The 20887-nt window shown below is 35.9% G+C and overlaps 1 protein-coding gene across 4 annotated transcripts in view; it reads left to right on the top strand.

The window, feature by feature from the left end:
• The window catches only part of rad18 (RAD18 E3 ubiquitin protein ligase), a 67734-nt gene that overhangs the window by 18811 nt on the left and 28036 nt on the right, over positions 1 to 20887 (top strand). For all 4 annotated transcript variants that reach the window (XR_001858508.2, XM_017712650.2, XM_017712647.2 and 1 more), the window contains 5 exons: positions 918 to 1099; positions 3830 to 3900; positions 4058 to 4118; positions 11910 to 12032; positions 14796 to 14928. Coding sequence is in view for 3 of the 4 variants with exons in the window: in XM_017712650.2 (XP_017568139.1) it covers positions 918 to 1099; positions 3830 to 3900; positions 4058 to 4118; positions 11910 to 12032; positions 14796 to 14928 (570 nt within the window). In the remaining variant the exon portion in view is untranslated. The remainder of the gene's footprint in view (positions 1 to 917; positions 1100 to 3829; positions 3901 to 4057; positions 4119 to 11909; positions 12033 to 14795; positions 14929 to 20887) is intronic.

The following is a 20887-nucleotide window of genomic DNA, read 5'->3' as shown; positions in this document are numbered from 1 at the left end:
TGAAGAGCAGCAAATAAAAAAAAAAGATGTGGTATCAAAGTGGAAGGTTCCAGCTCCCCTTGAAACAAGACATGAGCCAGTGGCATGAAAGTTAGAGGGCATCAGCTGTACAGAAGTTGACATATATCCTATATACATGGAGACATTGTTGCTCTCACTAGGTGGTCGGCAGTGAGAATTGGAAACTATTCACGCTTTGGAAATTGTTTGATTTACAGGTTCAGGATCAAGTAAATAATCTCCTGTGTTCACATGGAGAAAAGTAATATCGTTGAATTACTGAATGGGTTCTGATGAAGCTTATTCTGTCCCTCTGTATATATTTAAAACAAATGCACTGTGTTTTAAAAAAAAAATCTCTCTTTAGATTCATATTTGAGCAAATAAGAGAAATGTGATTGATCACGATTAATTATGTACAGTAATTCAATTAGTTACAATAAATTATTTTATTTTTTATAAGTCCCAGTTTTGCAGAATCACTTTCCTCAGCAGTCAGAATAACTGACAAACTGACAGGACATTTTATGCTAAATGTTTAAGTGAATGTGTTAAAAAAAAAAAAATACCCATAATCCACAAGATGATGTGAGCAAATGATGTCAGTTAGATCTTTTCTTTCCTGAGTGCAAAACCATTGTTCACCCAAAGCTAGGTACAGTTCTAGGCACTAGGAATTTAACAGCTAATTGTATCTGCATGCAAAGTTTGCTTTAGTTTTTAAAATGTGTTTGACGTATGATCAGCTATTAACACCTACAATCTTCATTTGGGAAAAGGCTCAGTCAGTGATAGTTTAGCTTAAGCTTAAATAATGGAAAGAAATAATTGCAGATCACTTTATAGATAATTTCAAGAAGATTTTAATAACATTTGTGTAGGTGATTTTAATACAATTAATATTTCTTTAATTGCAGCTCTGGAAAGCGCAGGCCAATGGCTAAGGTGGTGTACACTTTGCTAACTATGGCTGAGCTCAAGAGAAGGCTAAGAGAGTGCCACCTACCTACCCAGGGCTCCAGAGATCAGCTCATCAGACGACACCAGGAGTTCACCCATATCTACAATGCTCAGTGTGACGCACTGAACCCCAGATCAAGTATGACTATCTGATCTAAAAGATGATGCTCAGTTTTTTAATAATATGAACATAATAATATGAGCTGAGAGAGTGCATAGCAGCATTTAATTCTGTGTCTTTAATGTATGTGTCTGCTTGTTTTCTCAGGTAACATAACATTTTTTTTTTTTTTTTATCATTTGTCTTTATGGAAGTTTGACAACAAAGACATTTTGGATCAGCATTGAAGGGTTAACTGTCTCTCACAGGTTACTTCTACAGTGCTTCTACAGAATGGCAAAACTTTCCCTGTGTGCAGATACAGTGAGACCAGTCTGAAAAAGTGTATATGCCTTTGTGTTATGCAGTTTTTGCCAAGATGTTGAATAATAGATAATAGTCTAGAAGGCCGCAGTTTGCAGCTGTTGAGAGAATGTAGGCGCTGGAGGACGATGCACATATGTAGATTTAGTCGTTCTGTAAAGGCCATGGCAGAGCAGTTTCTCTTTTAGTGAAAAATGCTGTTGGCCTTATATTAACTTGGTGCCTTCCCTCAAGCTGACTCTGAAAGCAGTGCTGAATTTATCACTTTGTGTTGAGCTGCCTTTAGGTTTTGCAGAAAACACTTTATATTTTTTGTGTACATTCAGCCTGTATAAAATGACTTAGCGCTATTAGTCTAAAACCTTTGCCTGAAGTGTTTGTCTTGTGTTTTTATTTATTTATTTATTTATTTATTTATTTTTAACAATTCCCAAAAGGTTTCCAAAAACACCACTTTTTAAACTAGTCCTATGTATTTCTTTTAGTTATCTTGAAATATGTCAAGCAAACATCAGATGCTTCACTTTTCACTTTTTTCCACCCGTTTAAGACAAAGTCTTACATAATATCTGATGAAATATGATTAATTTGACCTGTGTCAAATTAAGTCAGATGTACTAAAATTTAAATTAGTATTTGTTAGTATTAGTAAATCTTATTCAGTGCAACAAGAAGATGAGTAAAAAATAGCAAACAAGCTTTCAGTTACCCTGTGCAAGTAGGACAAAGGAAGTCAGCTATGCAAAGTTATTACATTGGAAATGCAAGATTGTCATCCAACAAGGTGGTCTAACATAAATTGAATTTAATTTGATGAGCTTGGCAGCAAGCTCCCACTCAGTGATAAGTGACACTAGCCTTATAGCCTTATTTTGTCTGACAGATAAAGTGCAATTGTATGTAGAAGTTTGGGCACCCCTGGCCAAATTACATATTTCGATTTATTAAAGTAAAAATAAGTGAAGGTGGACATGGAGATGGTTGGTGTAAAAGTAGAGGAGGCAGTGGATAGGGCAAGATGGAGGCAGATGATCCGCTGTGGCGACCCCTAAAGGGAGCAGCCGAAAGAAGAAGAAGAAGTAAAAATAAGTAACATGACTTTTGCAGCAAACAGTTTTTTACAGTGGTATTTTTCCTTAAGTATAAATGAGTAATTAGTTTAAAAAATTTGAAAAAAAAAGAATTTGGACACTCATCCAGTCAACTTAGTATGTTAACTAAACTCATTAGGCTTTTAATGACTGTAAGGAAGAGGAGATAATAAATTATGCAGTTAAAGTCACAAAACTCTAAAAGCATTTACAGGCTGTTATTTCTGCCAAAAAAGATGTTACTAAGTACTGACTTAGTGTTTGCACATACCACAAATATTATTTGTTTTTCTGTTTTTTTTTGTTTGTTTTTTTTGTTTTTTTGGGACTAATCAATTATAAATATACATGGATATTTGTTGTTTTTTTTTTGCAAGGCCCAAACATTTGTGTATATATCAGTATTTAAATTATGAGATGGCCTAATAACAACTCATTTCACATGTCTGTCTTATTGGCAGTAAGTGGGGAAAAAAAATCAGATCTCAATTTGTTGCTGAAGTGAACATTAAGAAAACATCTGAAAGTTTTCTGCAGGGCCCTTTCTGACCCTTTTTTTCTGATTGCTCAACATTTAGCTATTGGCAGCAAAACCCCAAAGGTTGAGTAAGGTTCAATGACTTAAAGCATTTTCTTCACTAGTTAGTGTTCTTTCAATAGAAACTGTTTTGATGGGCAGTAAAATCCTGCATGACAAAGCTTAGATGCGCATGTTTTTTTGAGGTAAAGAATATATGGGTTGTTTTTGTTTTAGGACTTTTTTGCAGATTACTTGAAATAAACATTCTGTAATGCTATACTCTCTGTGGGATAATTGCATTCCAAAGAAACAAAGTTTGCATTTCAGAAATAAACAAATGGAAAAAAGATTTATGGCATGGTGAAACATATAGCAAACTGTAATGTACATTTTTGTAATTTCAGGATTAAATGTCTTATTTGGCTAATTGCATGACATTTCAGTGTTGGTGTAATGTCAGCTACAATGGTTTATGACACTTCCAAGCTTAGTATGTGTAATTTAAATCAGTGCCACCTCATTCAAGTCGCTCTAATCAGTTCAGTTTCCAATCATTTGCTAAGGCTTTACATTTTTAGGACTCTTATGTTTCTATAATACAGACATAATCCCTTCCAGTGGAACTCACATTTTCGTTCCAGTTGTGCATTGGTTTTATGACCAATGTGCCCAAAGAGCACATTTTCTGTCCAATGATGTATCAGCCAGTAGTCTCCTAGTAACTTTAAAATCAGTATAGTCAAAACATGCAATAAGTGGATCATTATTCACTCATCTAGATCTGCGTGTCATGACTTGAGATGTTAATATAATACACTGTTCTTTTCCTGACAGGTGAGGACATTGCTAAAGAGGTCGAAAACAATGAGAAAATAAAGAATCAACTGGATACTAAAAGTAAACCTGTAGGTACCAGTCTTGTCTATGTTGTAGCTTGCTTGTTTAAAGAAAGTTGTCAGTCAGTAACATGTTACATTATTATATAATGAACTGCAGTTTCAAAACTGCCCACTTTCGTTAACAAGCTGTTTTAGAGTCTGATGTTTTATCTTTTTATTGCAGGCAATAGCCATCACAAAGAACCAAACAGCTGAAGAAATTGAACAGTTGCACGCAAACTACCGTAAGTTGGCACACTAATAACGACACTTAAGCCCTATTCAGACGGGATTAAATTTGCATGGGCTCCTGGGGTAATTTCACTTTTACAGGTGCTGTTTGGTGAATTTATTTCTCTCCAGATCTTTCAAGTCCCTGAGAAAAATTCAATTCAAATTACCTACTGTTTCTCACCAAACTCTGCAGTTGTTTGATGAACTTAGTATGGTCCGGATTCATATCTCTGTGATTTTGCCTTGTTTTCTGAGTAGATTGCATCAGAGTAGAAATGGTGGACTTTATCTAGGTGATAGAACTTTCTCCATCTTATCAACTCTAGGACAGCTTTAGCAGCAGGAGAAACAAAGAAAAATCTAGCAGGGAAGTGAGATTTTTCAGGCTGATTAAAGGGGAGATTCTTATGGCAACAACATTTTAAAAAGCACTTTATATTCACATATAGCTGCAGAATATCATAAAACATTGCTTTATATGCACAGTATTATTAACTTTTCACGTGACTTGGTAGTGATCACATGTGACACAAACATCCAGGTTCTTAGAAATTGCACCCAAAACTCACTTAGTAATGTAATATTATTGTGTTAGATTTATCATGGAGGAGGCCTATTATTTATTTATGTATTTATTTTTTACAGACATCCCCTGATTGCAACCAAACTCAAATGTATTTATGTAAATGGATGTTGTATTTAGTATCAATTGTTCAAGAGAGTAAAATTCAGATTGTTTAAACTGACTTTACCTATTCAGACTGTGCTGGTGGAAACATCACAACCAGTGCAGGGTCTCTCCTTATACTTTGTTTAAGCAACTTACTATATAAAGTTGTGTAAGTATGGTTATGAAAAGGATTTCTTACCTCCTCACTTTTAACATTTATGGCTGTAGGAAATCGATGTCAGGATTAGAGGCCTTTCCATAAACACATTACTAAGAAATCTTCACAGTAATTGTTTGTTGTTAAACTATGGAAAATCAGGCATTTGTATCCTTCTGCCTTTGCAGTGCTATACCATATGTCTGTCTTCATTAGTCTAGATGATTCTCAGTCTACCATGTAAAATTGGAATATTGCTCTGAAACTAATGTAGCTTGAGGGGCCAAATAAAGAATGAGACGGGGACATTTTTACACCCCAGATGCACTCCAACATAGAAAAGTACAGATAGTTCCAGACTTGTTCTGATTTTCTCTGAATTCAGTACAAATACAAAAACAGTAAACATTTCAGCCGTTTTAATATGCCTTGGTGTCATTTAGACATTGAATGGCGAGTCCTGTTCAATCCAAATTACTGCTAATCACAGTAAACCACAGTAGCTTTATGATTAGAAGGGAGTAGGTTAGTTAGTATGTATTCATTCTAAGTTGGCCAGTCTAAATAGGAAAAATGTGTCATTGTTAATTTTCATGCTTAGTTCATTACCTTAATTTGTTCTTGCATTGAGCGAAATCATCTGCGCTTTCTTCCTTCATTAGGCTACTTTTTCTGTAATTTACAGTCTGACATGCTTTCATATGCAATTTGGACTTGAGCACTCAAGGCCCATTACATTTAAGAAACAGATTTCTAAGTGAACGTAGACTGGAGAGGGAGAACTTGCCTTCTCTAATTTTCCATTGCTCTGTCTTGGTGGTTTCAGTGAAAATGCTCTGACTTTTCGGTGGTTCTGCTGAGCTTTTTTCCAGAAACTTTCCCAAATGAAAAGCTTTGAAATAAGTTGCGGTGTTGCCAGGGTGTGTGTGTGAGACTGTGTGAGATGCTTTAAGGAGATAAATCAATACGATGAGAGCTTCAACAAGTCCTTGCAATCAATCCTGCCTCATTCAGTGTTCTGATCTTTCTAAACAAGCCTGTACACAGCGCTTATTCAAAAAAGGGGAAAACAGACCAAATCTTACTGAGCACATAAGCATCTAATTTTCTAAAGAAGCTTGTTTTTGCAGTTACACCTCGCCTGTGGGTAGTGTTTTGTGAAAATAATAAAATAAATACACATCCTCTACAAAGAACGCACTTCTGCACATTTTAATGCACAATTACTGTTTATTTGATCGATTTAACATACTGGGAAAATACACACAAACACACCATGTCTGTGCAATAGTTGTCACGTTATTTTTATCCATTTTTTCATTTATTTTTGATACTTTAAATCATCAAATAAATATATATTGTTCCCTGCAGAGGATGTTTTAACTTCCTTTGTTTGAAAATCAGCAAAACATGATTTGACTGTGGGTGTTCATATTTTTGCATTTAACAGAATCGGTTTTAGCTCATGTAGAATGCACTGATGTTTAATATTTCAGTGTACATTTGTGAAGTATGGAAATGTGGAAATATAAACTTCTACATTTAGATTCGAGTCGATTGATGATACATTTTTGGATGTAAATGAAAAAGTCCTCAACACACAGAGTGACAGTGTTTATGCAGCTTAAGAAATGATTAATGAGGCCTTGGTGATGAGCAATACAACTGGTTATTGTCGATGATTGATTGACAACTAACCCAATGGCGTAGAAGACAATACATCTACTCATTTTACTTTGTTAGATTTAGCATGGAACTGAAAATAAATGCCAATAGACGCTGAAACGTCAGCTTACTTTAGTGTGACTAACTGCAGTAAAGCAACCAAGATAAAGTGACTGGGTATTTACCTTATACCAGCTAGATTAAAGATTTTCTTTAAAACAGTTATTGTTAACAAAAAGCATAAGCACTAAAAAGATCACCCAGGCCTAGTATTGTGCACTGTACATATAAGAAGATATTGTATCATATATGTTTTAGAAAGAGCCCTTCAATAAGCCCCACAATTCCCAGTGCTGCCCATTTAAACTGCAGCTTTCACTTGAGTTCTCTATGCCAAAGGCTCTTCTCTCTGGAGCTGCTTGCACTTCCAGCCTCCTTTACAAACAAATAAAAGAAATGAAGTCATTTGAGCTCGTTTTTGTGTGCTTTTTCGCACGTCGGACAGATTGGTTGGTATTTGCCATGCATAATCGACCTGGTAAGAGGAGGATGAAGGAGCGCATGAAAATAACTCAGTCAGACATTTGTGCTAGAAAGAGGATGTTAAAATATTGATGTGTGGCACACAGGGGTCTCTATGAATAGCAGCCATGCTGAGATAACCTCTTGATTAATCAGTGAAAGCCTTGAGTCACTGGGCTGCTTGAATGGCTGATGAATGGGGAAATGACATGGCGAATGAATGAGAATAGTGAGAAAACGGGTCATTGATCAGTGATGGTTCCTTAGTGGTCAAACGGAATAGTGAGCCATCACGTCTACCCGTTGTCTCTGTTAGCTGTCCTGTTTCGCATGTTTGGAGCTGGAGTAAACCAAACTCTTCTTTACATAAACAAATTTAAAGAAGGATATGAGCCCAGTGGGATATTAGATCCAGTGCAACATGGAAAAATAAACTAGACATCTGTCAAGAATATTTACAAACCTTAATTTTTTCCATTGATCCATTATTTCTTCCAGTGAAAGAGCATTCATTCAGCATGCAGGAGTGTTTGAGTGTCTTCAGCCTTGGGCTGGATATGGCTTTAATCACCTTTAGCTCTGTTTGAAATTGAATTTTTGGCTGAAACATGCGTGCTGCATATAGAAAATCATACCTTTCCTGACCTATCATCGGAGCAGCTGAGAGAAGAAAGGACTAGAAATGAAGAAACCTGCTTTCATTTTCATGCACGTGTGTTTTGCGTTTGAGGCCAGCGTTACATAAGAACAGTCCCTATTTGTGCACAGTTCACTGGAGATTACATACAACAGCTGTCGGTGGGGAATGTTCAGTGTTGTTTAGATGTTTTAATGACTGTTAGTACACATAAGCCTGAATGCGTGATTGTTTTGCCTTGTACATGTCATGATGTCATTCATACCTTTGTCTTAAGGCCATGCAAATATGAATGAGATATGAGATGAATTTTCTGTTTTGTAAATAACACAGTAGGGATGAACAATATGGACATAATACCATATTTTCAGATTACATTGCTGCATATTGTGGTTGCACAATATTAAAATATTGTAGAAAACAAGGACACAGTGTCATTGATGCCAAGCACTCAAAGCAATTTTGGTGCTGGGAGACCCTTTTCAGTTTTCATTCGTTTTCTTTATTCAACAGTGCAGAAGTTGACATAAGAGGGAAAACTTTACAGCAGTGTCATTGTTTACGAAAGAGAATGGAGAGGACTCGCACGTTTTTGCACCCTTATTTAGATAGTCACCTAATTTTTCCATGAAGGGTGTTTTTCATTTAGTGAAGCAGTTTTTATTTCCAGTTAGGAGCAAGCTGAGGAAAGGCTACGTTAAAAGTAGACCACTGATGCCTGCTGCTTCAGCACTGAATGTACGAGTGGTGCAGGGTTAAAGAGGGTAAAAAGCTCTCACTGGTTGGGAGAGAGAAAATGACTTTATGTATTTTTTTTTTTTATACAAATATGTCATTAAATTAGTTATACAACATTAGTTAGATGAACCAGTGAACTGCGTGGACTTTTCCACATCAAGGTTAATGTTAATATCAATCCTTAAACTCTGAACTACTTGAACATTGGCATGTTGGTAAGCTTAGATAGGAACTCTGGCCTAGCCTTTTATAACACTGGATACTGTACAAAATACAACATTAATGTTAGAGGAAATATAAAGATGTAAAGTCCAATAACAAGAAGTTGTAACTGACTAAAATAACTACTCCCAACCTGCATGACATTGACTATATTCTAGGAAAAGAGAAAACTGGTTTTAACTTATAATGAGATCCTAAAATGTACTTTTGTAGCCAAGTAAGTGCTTTACATCAGAGACATTACAAGGGATGACTGTTCTCATTTGTAAATGCTGCCCCTCATGTTATGTTTTCCCTACTTCTTCTGTGTCAAATTCAGAAGTGTAAAAGGGGTGTATATGGGCCCCTGTGGAAAACCTTTAGCTTACTATATATGTGACTGCGTCACTGACTGACTTATTGGGGTGCTAATTGACTTGCTGAATAACTAAATTGCATCTAAAAACCATGAACCCTTGGCATGACATGATTAAGATTAAAATTTATGTTGGTCAAATGAATTCTTAGTTAAATCATATCACTTCACCAAAAGTGAACCTTTAGAAAAGGTCAGGATTCTCACAGAGCACAAAAAAAGTCTGACTTGTTCCATGGCTCATTTTGATATCGCAGCCTTGTGATACTGGTGTTACAGTACTGATTAACAAACAATACATTGCGCTGCCCCAAAACAAAAGCAAGCCGGCGGAAAAAGAAGTTTGAAGTGGACCCAGTGGCATAAAATAATACATTCTGAGTTTCATGACTGACACTTTTATTTATTTTATTTATTTATTTTTCTTTACTTCCTCACCATAAATGCGGTTTGTAAAAATCTGCTGAACTGGCTGACGCTGAATATTTCCACTGGAGTTGTTCTGTAGCTCTCAAATCTGAGATGTTGTGCTGACGTGGAATACATGCTGAGAATTTCCTTTCAGTCTGAAAGCTCATCTTTCAGCGGAGAGGCCAGACTCAAACTGTCTGCCATTTTCACATTTCGTGTCTCTTTTTATTTATTTATTTTTATTAGTTTTCTGATAAAAGCAAGTCAAGTAGGTGAATTCATCAAGTATTTGTACGATGTCAGACTCTGGAGTAAGACATTTGTTCAAAAGGCCAGCTGTTCTTTATGGACTTTAATGCCATTAACATTCTCTCTTTATTTTGGAATCATTGAAGTTGGCAGGTTTCACAAATGTATTATTGTCTACCGTTTCCTGGAATCTATTTCTGGTGAATCAGTCTTCACTTTAGGGCAGGAACGCTTACCTAAATGGACTGAAGTGATCGGAAGTGTCTCACAGCAGAAGCAGAATGTGACATTTCATCAGTGTGACATTTGCACGCGACTCTATTTGGCCAGTCAGATGATCCTTCTGTGTTATTAGAGCACTTTTGATTGACCCGACACATGACATTTCCCTGTATTACCTTTCTAGAGAGAAATGAAGAAAGCTCTGGTGATGTGCTATTGTAGGGTTCCTCAGGTAGGGGGTTTGTGGACACAATGCAGCCGCTGCAGGCAGTCATTTGTGGTTTTAGTGGGGAAGGATAATACAGATGAACAGAAATAGATAATACTGTAGATCTAGCTATTAAAAACATGCATATGGTATGTATTTATATGGCTTTGTCTTCAGTTGTTGTAAATAACTTATATAAAATAAAGTTTATTTGTCAAGTCCTGTTTTCTTTTTCTCTTATCCAATGCTGGTTATTGCCTTATGTGGGTAAATTACTCGTACATATCAGAGTTCTCATCTGTATCAACAGTATATGTTTGGCAAATTATGCAATTCAGGATTGTATAAAGATGTTCAAAGCGAAATGAGCTACCAATTTTAATAATTAATTGTTTAATCTATGCATATAAACTGCAAGGTAGCCCAGGTCAGCCCATATATATTTGTTAACTAGGGCTAATACGTGGTAGATGTAAGTAAACAATGTCATGTTACTATCCTATCTGTTATGTTGGGCTGGATTTTAGAACGGCATAAAATAAAGAAAATAAAGAAAATAATTTCTGCAAAATGTTGATAAATGTATTAACAAAACCACATGGTGTATATCAAAGTATTTTACCAAGAGTTTGAATAGAGAAGTTTAATCATTTATAGTTGGCAAAATATATTTTCAAGTGCTTTACTAAAATATAGCTTGTTTGAGGACTCTCATTTCTAACAGTGAATTTCTCTTCTATGTGAGTGTTTACTGTTCCTTTGGAAGGCTGTGTGTAATATTCTAAAAGATTAACTTTTTTATCTTAAGTGGTGTCTTTCTCCAACTTTGGCAGGTACTTCCACAAGCTGTGCCCTCTGAACTAAGCTTTTGTCTGATTTTGCCTTCTTTGATCATTTATATAATTTGAGATGAGCTGTCTGATTGCATTATGAAGTAAAAATAAGATTTTCTCTCTCATTGTGATTGTGGATGTTTATCATCTTTCTGGGCAAAAAGGAAAAAGTCTTGGTAAACGAGCACTTCCGTGTTTTAAATCTTCACTTTGTTTGGGGAGAAAAATGAGAATAAATAAGTAAGCAACTTTATTCTTTTAATGAACACCTGAATAACTCTTTCAAAAACAGTGTTCTTGTTGTGCTTTGCTGTGTTTATGTACTTAATGTATTTATTTACTGTGTTTGTAACTATTGTAATGTTAAGTGTGTTGTTACAACAGCACAATTACTGCACCAAAGTACTTTAAAAACTTTTTCATGGCTGTCTGAGACTTTTGCACAGTACTCAGTGTGTGCTGTTTAAATATCTGCTTTGTTATGACATATATATGCATTAAATTTTCTTGGTATTTAAGCATGAGCTCAAAAGCGCAATGGGATGAGTACACATTTAGAGAAAAAAATGTTTACAGTTTGTGCACAAATAATGTCTGAATTGTATATTTTGTTGCAGATTAGTCCATCTGCTTCTGGTAATGTTGATGTCTCTCTCTCTCTCTCTGTCTCTGTCTCTCTACTCTGAACTGATCATATTGCTTTCACGTGTTCTATACAAATGTGGTCTTTATTTCCTGATCTTGAGTGGCAGGTCATTTTAATTTTTATTTATTTATTGCCAAATTAGTGGTAACTACTGTATAGACTAAATCAGTTAAAGTTATCTGAGTGTTGTTTAGTTCTTGATCTAATTATATTGCTTTGACTGTGTTCGCATCACTCAACTGTGGTCTCCATTTCTTAATTTGATAGGGAAACAACACAGCAGTGAGTTTTCCCGTCTCATCACCCAAGTCAGAGGTCGTATGGAGACGTCTAGAAGGACCCAGATAAAGCAAGAAGAAGGGAAGTCAGTGGAGGCGTCGTGTTCAGAAGGTAACAACAACTCCATTATCTCCATCAGAGATACGGCTTCGCTCCAAAATAAGGGGACCTAGAAAAGCTTTTTGCTGGTCCAGGTGGATTCAAGTCAATAAGCAATTTCCAGTGCAGGAATAGGCACTCGTGCTTATGGTGGCTGTGTTTGTGTGTCTGCTTGGAACAGTTATTTGTTAGCTGCATGGACTTCCTTGCCATTCAATGAAGTCACAGTCAAGGCACAAAGCAATTCATGTCAAATCACCAGAAGATCTTGATGTTAGCATGCCAGAAGATATGAAGTGATTTCAGGTGGTTTATTTGAGCACTTTGTGTTTAATAAAGCTGTTGACATCACGTTGCATCTTCTGTTGTACAATCTCATTTCCACAAAGTTGAGCTCTGTGTAAAATGTAAATAAAAGCAGAATCTAATGTTGTGGAAGTCATTTAAACCCCAAACACCAAACTGGCATCAAATTCAAAATGGGCATAACTTTTTAAAAACTATCATTTTTCAGTTTTAACATTTGATATGTTGTCTTTGTGCTATTTTCAAGTAACTATTGGGTTTAAATGCATTTGCATATTATTGCATTCTGTGTTTATGTATATTTTGCAGTGTCCCAAATTTTATGTGCAAACAGGGCTATAATACAAGATAAAATAATCCTAAAATAATTCTGGTCCATCTTTTCAATCCATCTTTTCTTTAGCATGGCCATGTAAATTATGAACATATGGCTAGAGATGCCTGCTTATAGAGACATGGTTTTCTGATGCTTATAAACGTGGTTGCTGATGCTTATTGTAAATGACATTGCAGGTGTATATACAGCACACAGTTGTGGCAATGTTTTTTACCCTTGAATTGCAATCAGTAGCATAAAATGAACACATAGCGTTATGGACTGAGTATCGGGTGATATTCAATATTGAAGGACTTTGATCAACTCTGGGCCAAAAGAAAAAGGATCAGGACATCCCTAATTGTAAAAGGATGCCTAAAGACTGTGTTGAAAGCACATCTTGTATATTAAACTAATCCACGTCAAAAATATCCTGCTGACAGTGGCCATGTGGTCACAACTGACAGCTGACGAAGCACTACAGGACAGCAGGACTGATAAAGTCAAACACACTGAAAAGACAGTGTAAGGTTTGTGTAGTCTTGTAGCACAGGTGCATGTTTGTCCACCAGTCAAATGAATAAAATAGAATGCCATGCCATCCAGAGCACCAATTAGGCCATCAAGGGTTTTCAAACAATGCCAATTTTGTTTATGTTGAACTTCTAATTTATTGGTGAATAATAAACCAGTCGCTGGTTTGTCATGCAGCCTTACTTATATCACTTGCTGAAGTGGGTGCAGTTAAACTCAGAGGGTTGAAGCAGGTGCTTAGTATAATTAAGAGCCGTGTGAGAGTAAGAAGAAATTGCTTCTCCTCGGTCCCTCATGCCACCATTGAGACACTTAGTAGATCAAGGCTTAAAGACTAGGCTTATATTCAAATGTGGCAATCAAGTAGCATTTGTTTTCATAAGCATCTTTATTCCACAATGATGTTTAGGTTAACAGAAAGTTAATATTTGCAATCTGATTTTTATTTATTGTATCAATTTCAGAAAGTTGCTTAAGGTGTAAATCCCCTTTAAGTAATCTGATTAATCCACAACATTAATACTGAACAATACATTCATATTAATTTACTCGCATTTCTTTGCACTCCCAATAGTCCTACGCTAATCATCATAAAGTTTGGAGTTATGTTTGAAGAAGTTAATCATTATGAAGTGGCGTACTATAGTACACAGCCAGTCAGACACCCTTTCATTTGTTTACTTTCCACTCAAAACAGTCATTAAGGACAAGTTGTTCATTTTTCAGCATCAAGAGAACTTTTTTTTTTTAAATTGTGGTTGAAAATTTCACAGAAGCTGCAACAACTAAATATAAGATCACTATTTTCAGTGTTTAGTGTGTCCACCCTTTACCTTTAGCTTCCATTCTTAAGTTTTTAAAAAAAAATGGTAGGGATATTTTTCCACACCTCGAGAAGGCAGTCATAGAAGCTGATCTCACATTCCACTTCCTATGATCCAAGTCAGCCCAATTACAAATTTAGAACTGTCAGTCTATGAAACCTCACTCTACAACCCAAATGTCCAGTTTTTACATTTCAGCACACATTTTCTTCTATTTTTGTTTTGTTTATTTCTCAGTAACAGCTTCTTGACACATAATTTAAAACCTGTAGCATTGATTTGTCTTCACACAGTGTAAGGATGAAAAGAACACCTGTGGATGTTTTCAGATCTAAAGCCAGAGTGGAAGCTGATTTTCTTCTCTCTCTCAAAGATGAAAGCTTTAAGTACTGTGTATCTGATGGTCTTGCAGAGTCCCATTTTCTGTGTGTCTTTTACATTCTAGTTCTGAAACCTCCTTTTTAAGACCTTCCTCTGACTTTCCTCTTTAGTAAAGCGTGAACAAATTATATACTGGTAGATTTTATATGTTTAATTGCCGAGGCTTCTGTGTAATTTTTCAATTGAATATATTCCTCCTAGTTTTTTTTCTGACACTGAAAAATTAAGTTTACACACCCATACACACAAAAAACCACACACCTAGTAAAGCATAGGACAGGATATCAGCTTATTCATGCAATGGCCTGTGAGGTGAAATTGAAATTCTACACATTGCTTGTGAATTTGTCACAAACTTAAGGAAAAACAGTATAAATTATTTATTTTTTTTATTTATTTATTTTTTTTATACAGCTGCAACAGTCCTGAGCTCTGCTCAGACACCAGTTTCCACAGTGCTGAAAGTGGCCAATCATGAGAAGACTTCAGTTATAGAAATTACATCAAGGTCACCAAGTCCCACCCTGAGTGAAGTGTCAGTCAGCAGGTAAATTCCCATTTTCATTCTTTTTCTTTCTGAGTCCTGTAATTCCACTAATGCATTGCAATGCATAGGTGAGCCCTGTTTCACGTCAAATTCCCCAGTGATATCTGACGAGGGCTGTTCAGTTGGTTAAGAAGGTTGTCATGTTTTCTAATTCATTCGGTAGCAGGCTAAAGTAGGGTGGGAGGCTGCTGTTGTACATGTCATAGAAAATCATATACGAGTTATTGCTCTTCCAGCCGGCAGTGCTGTTCTTTCATAGTAGAGAGACCCAAAACAACCAAAACAGTCTACCACTATGAATAAAGGAGAAACTAGCAAAAAATTGTGTATAGTAATACTGTTTAATTTATGTTTCATATATGCTTATTGTAATTGCTATTTTTTATTATTATTTATGAAGTTTTCTTTGTCCTGCTTTGAAAGCATATCGTGCCTTGTAAACAGGCTGTACTGAAAGTATTCACTTTTAAGCTGTTAGTGTATCTTCTTATCAATTCTTCATTATTGAGGGAGCTGGTGGGTGAGATCTGTCAGCATAAGCCATCATTCATCAACCTCTGTCCTCATGATGGCTTTTTTGACGAGCACGCAACTCAGATAAACAGAGGAAGTTGACCGTGAACAGTCTGCCTTTTGCCCTGAGGCATGATGCAACTAAACTAATAAACTTTATCTTCTGGGAGTGGACCAATGCAGCAAAAGTTAAACAAATACTTAAAAAATGGAAAATTGTAGTGTAAATGTTTTTAAATGGTTCTCTTTGGGTGAGGTCATGAACAAACGAAAAATGCAAGAGGAGATTTACAAATCAGGGTTTGATGTAAAGCACGAAGTTTTTTTTTTTTTTTTTTTTTTTTTTTTGTAATTTCTAAAAAGTAGTGTCAGTCAGGAGAAAAGAATATGTTGTGTTTCCTGCTGCGAGGCACCCTGTCAGTTTAACAGTTGAGTATCAGGTCGGATTTTGCAGTTTTTCGGACCATGACAGACTCACAAAGAATATCCGGCTTGATGTTTAGGTCTCAAATGCACATTCGACCTTCTCAGGGATAGGGGTCTGAGGTGCAGCCTACATTAGAAGATGTACTTACATATGTTGCGTGCAATTGCACATGTCTGCAAGAGAGGTCTCCAAATCTATGGATCATACAGCTTCAATTTTTTTTTTCTTCATGTGAAATTTTTTCATGTGTCCAAGTTTTTTAAAATGGAAATTTTGCTCCATTTTAGGCAACACTGGTATAATTTGTAGAAAATGTTTTCTTCTCTATTTAGGCCATTAGTTTGTTTTAGCTGTGCATTGTTTTATCACATAATATTAATGGTACAGTACTAAACTATTGAATTTATAGAATGTTGTAGAATGTGTGGTTAGAGGTACTGAGCTCGACCAATATACGATTTTTAAGACAAATACCGATTTCAATATTTGAGGATTTAAAAATCTAATGTATCTGATATATTGCCTAATATTTTTTTTTCTTATTATTCAGAAATACATAATATAAACAAAGATTATCCCTTGCACTTGTGTGTAGTTATTTAAGAGTGTACACTGTAGTGTTACCAACGCAAATAAAAATCCGTCACATTATAGTTTAAAGAATTTAATGTTTAACCAGATTAAGGGGAAGGGACAGTGCTTTGAGCACAGGACAAAGAAATTTGTTTTAGAAATGGAGAAATATGATAGGATTTACTGCCTTTTAATTTTATGCATTTGTGTTAGATACACAACCATATTAATGTGATTTTCATTGATTTTTGTTTAAAAGAAAAATGTGTTTTTAGAAGGATGTCTAAATTATACTGATATGTCAAGCTGATATTTGTGTGTATTGTACTCTGGAGGAGCAGAATATTTAGGTGATGCTGGGCTACTGTGCTAAATTGTCTGCATTTTATTAATTTTTGTGCATTTGTAACTTTTTGTACAAATACATATAGTTCTCAGTAATTCTTATCCAGGTAGACATAGTCCCAGTTTGGTTATTTTATAAATGTGCATATACTGTGTATATGACATCAATAGATATGGATGTGAAAAAGTCTTGAATATCAGCATTAACACAGAATTCCCACACTGGTGCATCCCTAATTATTATAGAACTCAAGATAGCTGAGAGTAGGTTCGCATAAACCAAAAAATAAATTGAGTTGAATCTCATGAAGCCCTGAAATTTCCCCAGTCACACCTGAAACCCTGTGTTAATATGATTGTCACACCTGCATGAGTTCAGAAGTTTTCCTTTTACAACTGTGAAGTGTCAGGGAAGTGGTGGGGGAAAAAAGACGCATTAGCATTTAGATTTTATGCTTTTGATTGTAGAGAAAATATTATATAGGAAAGCAGCAGTGAACATAGCCATGTTAATAAAAAGGACAGCTTTTATTTCTATAGGCAATACAACACATGGTATATTTCAATAATTTAGAAACTTCATAACTAAATGTAGCTTGTTATTACTGTGCCGTATTCTGGTCTTTATTAGGGCTTAGTTTCTTGCATTACATGCAGTGTGTTGCCCCACATCTCTCTCTGCCTGTGCTGAATATCAGCAGCGCTTGAATTGTGTGGGTGAGGACTTGTTCAGGTGTGGGAGCAATCTGATTAATTACTTTTCCAGCACTCCGTGCTCTCTCATTCGTCACACTGATAAGAGTCTTCCCTGAAATGAGTGGAGAGAGAGGTACTGTCTCTTCAACTGTGACTCTCCTTCATTTAGACTTACTCTCTATCCACTCAGGAGCCATTCTACTATATTTAGAGCAGTATTGACAGGCTTTACCTCTCTAATCACCCTGGGTCTTCTCCAAACACCTGCAGTGCTGTGAAAAAATGTTCACCCCTTCCATATTTCTTCTATTATTGCATGTTTCACACTTTAATGTTTCAGATCATCAAACTACTTTTAATATTAGTCAAATGTACCCCGAATAAACACAAAATACAGTTTTTAAATGATGATTCATTTATTGAAAGAGATTATTTTCAGCCCTACCTGGCCTTGTGTGAAAAAAGTAATTGCCCCCTTAGCTAGTAAATCAACCAGTTGAATTGACTAGTGACTTCAGTGCTCACAAGCCACGCCCAGGCATGATGAACAGTAATGATGATTACTGTCAGACCTGTTGAATCTAAACATCACTTAAACAGAACCTGTCTGGCAATGTGAAGCAGGCTAGAAGGTCTCAAAAAGCAGTACATGATGCCACGTTTTAAAGAAAGTCCGATCCAGATGTGAAACAAAGTCTTAAGTCTTGTAACCCTTTCCAGGCTGGTAGATTTCAAAGACATTGATAAGGCTCTGGTACTCCAGCAATCCACAGTGAAAGATATTATGTACAAATAGAGAAAACTCATCCTGGGTGTCACAAAAGAATCCAGATGACCATCTAAAGAACTGCAGACTTAATTTGTCTCACTTAAGGTGTTCACAGTTCCACAATAAGAAAGACACTGGCCAAAAATGACATCCGTGGGAGAGTTGCAAGGTACAAACCACTGCTGACCAAAAAAGACATGAGTCCTTTTACATCTGGCATCAAACTAACACTGCATTTCTCCATAAGTACATATATTGACAGTCAAACATGGTGGAGGTATTGTGCTGTGGGGCTTCATTGCTTCCTCAGGACCTGGACGACTTGTCATAACTGATGGAAGCTGCTGCCTATGAGAAAATGCTGAAAAACAATGCCCACCCCTCAGTTCATGACCTAAGTCTAAAGCAAGGTTAGGTTATGGAGCTGGACAATGATCCAAAGCATAGAAGTGCATGTCTGAATGGCTCAAAAGAAATATAATTAAGCTTTTGGAGTTTCCAAGTCAAAGTCCTGATTCGAATCCCACTGAGATGCTGTGGCAAGACCTTAAATGGGCAGTTCATACTTGAAAACCCTCCAATAAAGCTGAATTAAAACAATTCTCCAAAGAGGAGTGAGCCAGAATTTCTCCACAGTGATGAAAAACATTATCGCAAGTTATGTCAAATGTTTGTTTGCAGTTGGTGCTGCCAAGGCTGGCACAACCTTTTATTAGGCTTAGGGGCAAGTTCCTTTTCACGCGGGTAATATAGGTTTTGAATTAATCTTTATCTTCAATAGATGGAATGATCTTTTACAGCACTGTAAATGCATGCAAACACTATATATGAATGTAGTTAAGGATATTGGTGTAAAAAGCATGGATTCATTGTTTAACTGCATCAGTTTTAGAAGATTGGAATCAATTAAAATAAAATATTTATGTAAAGCACTGTGCAAAAGTTGGAGACCACCCAATGTGTATTTAACTTCCAGTCAAAACAGCCTTTCAGTATGTTAGTTAGTAGCTTTTAAGAAGTTATTCATTTCTGATTAGATATAGCTTGCATAAAGAATGTCAAAGGAGAATTTTCCAAAATTGGAGTAAAAAAAAATTATTTAAAAATATAGAGAAAATATGTACACTTATCAGTTAAAGAGAGACCACCTTAACTCTTACCATCAGATAAATGGTACTTTGAGAGAAGCGAAAATCAAGCTCCACTCTTGCTTCAGATTGGAAAAAATTCCACAAGTCTTTGTTTATTATTCCACTGTGAGAAGACAGCTCAACACTGAGTCTGAATGAATGTATAGCTGTTGCAGAGAAAAAGAAATAGACAAAAGAGAATGTTTGCTGATTAAATAAGCTGCTGTGTTTTTTTTTTTTTTTTGAGGTTAGGGGACCAGCCTCGTGACCGGAAGGTCGCCGGTTCGATCCCCAGAGCCGAAAGCACATGACTTGTGGTGTCTTTGAGCCAGACACCTATCCCCCAACTGCTCCCTGGGTACTGTGGATTGGGCTGCCCACCGCACCGGGCAAGTGTGCTCACTACCCCCTAGTGTGTGTGTGCTCACTAGTGTGTATGTGGTGTTTCACTTCACGGATGGGTTAAATGCGGAGGTGAAATTTCCCCACTGTGGGACTAATAAGGGTCTCTTAATCTTTTCTAATCTTAATCTAAATTTGCACTCCGTGACCTTTTGGACTGAAAATTAAATAAGAGAATGTTGGTCTCTGACTTTAACTAAGTCTCTGGCTAAAATGAATTGGTTTTCAAACATAAAAATACAGAAAAACCTATTGTACTGTTGTAGCGTTGTATTATGTTGTATTATTTTATTGCTGTTTAAGTTATTCAATCAGTCACATCTGTAAATTGGATCATAAAATTGGAGATTACATGATGCTTTGAGTCATTTTCTTAAAGAACTTCAATTGAATTAAATTATGAGGTCAGAGACTTGGGCTGCTAGATAATGATATCTAATCTGAGTTTAGAATTGTGTTGGTGTCAGCATCAACATGACATCAGTATTAATATTTAATCTTTATTTTCAGAGCACACCTGCTGAACCTTAATTTGATGTATTATCATCCACATTTAAAACCTTGCAAAACTCTGTCCAGCTTCCAATGTGTTCACTTTGTTTGTCTGTCAGCCTTGGGTCGATAATTGATTTTATTGAATATGGCAATCATTTAAATAAGTGTGGGTATTATTCAAATGATCTAATTAAGAAAGTTATGATTATTATTTTTTTCACCTTTTCCTGTTTTTTTATTGTATTCCCTTTGTGTAATCATTCTAATATATAGTTATTTCAGAGGTTTGTACACAATATCTGCACTTAATTATAGGCTGTACAAAGTTTGGCAGTAATACCAAAACATTGTACCAAATCCCAGGATATTAACAGGGTTGTGTGCCATCTGTGCAGAATATAGTTGTATTCAGCAATATTTGATACAGACACTATCACCCCAAACAGCATAACTCAGCATAGTACTACAGAATACAGAACATATAATAAATCCTGGCAGCTCTGGAGAGGTCAGTTTAAAAGTAAAGCAGGCAAACTGAAAATTAAAGTGTGGTTGACCTGTGCCTGCCATGCTTATGCACTTGTACATAATAAATCTGAAACAGTGGTT

Source organism: Pygocentrus nattereri, chromosome 26 (assembly GCF_015220715.1).
Source record: "Pygocentrus nattereri isolate fPygNat1 chromosome 26, fPygNat1.pri, whole genome shotgun sequence".
In the NCBI taxonomy this organism is placed as follows: Eukaryota; Metazoa; Chordata; class Actinopteri; order Characiformes; family Serrasalmidae; genus Pygocentrus; species Pygocentrus nattereri.
This window is presented reverse-complemented; position numbering and strand designations above follow the sequence as displayed.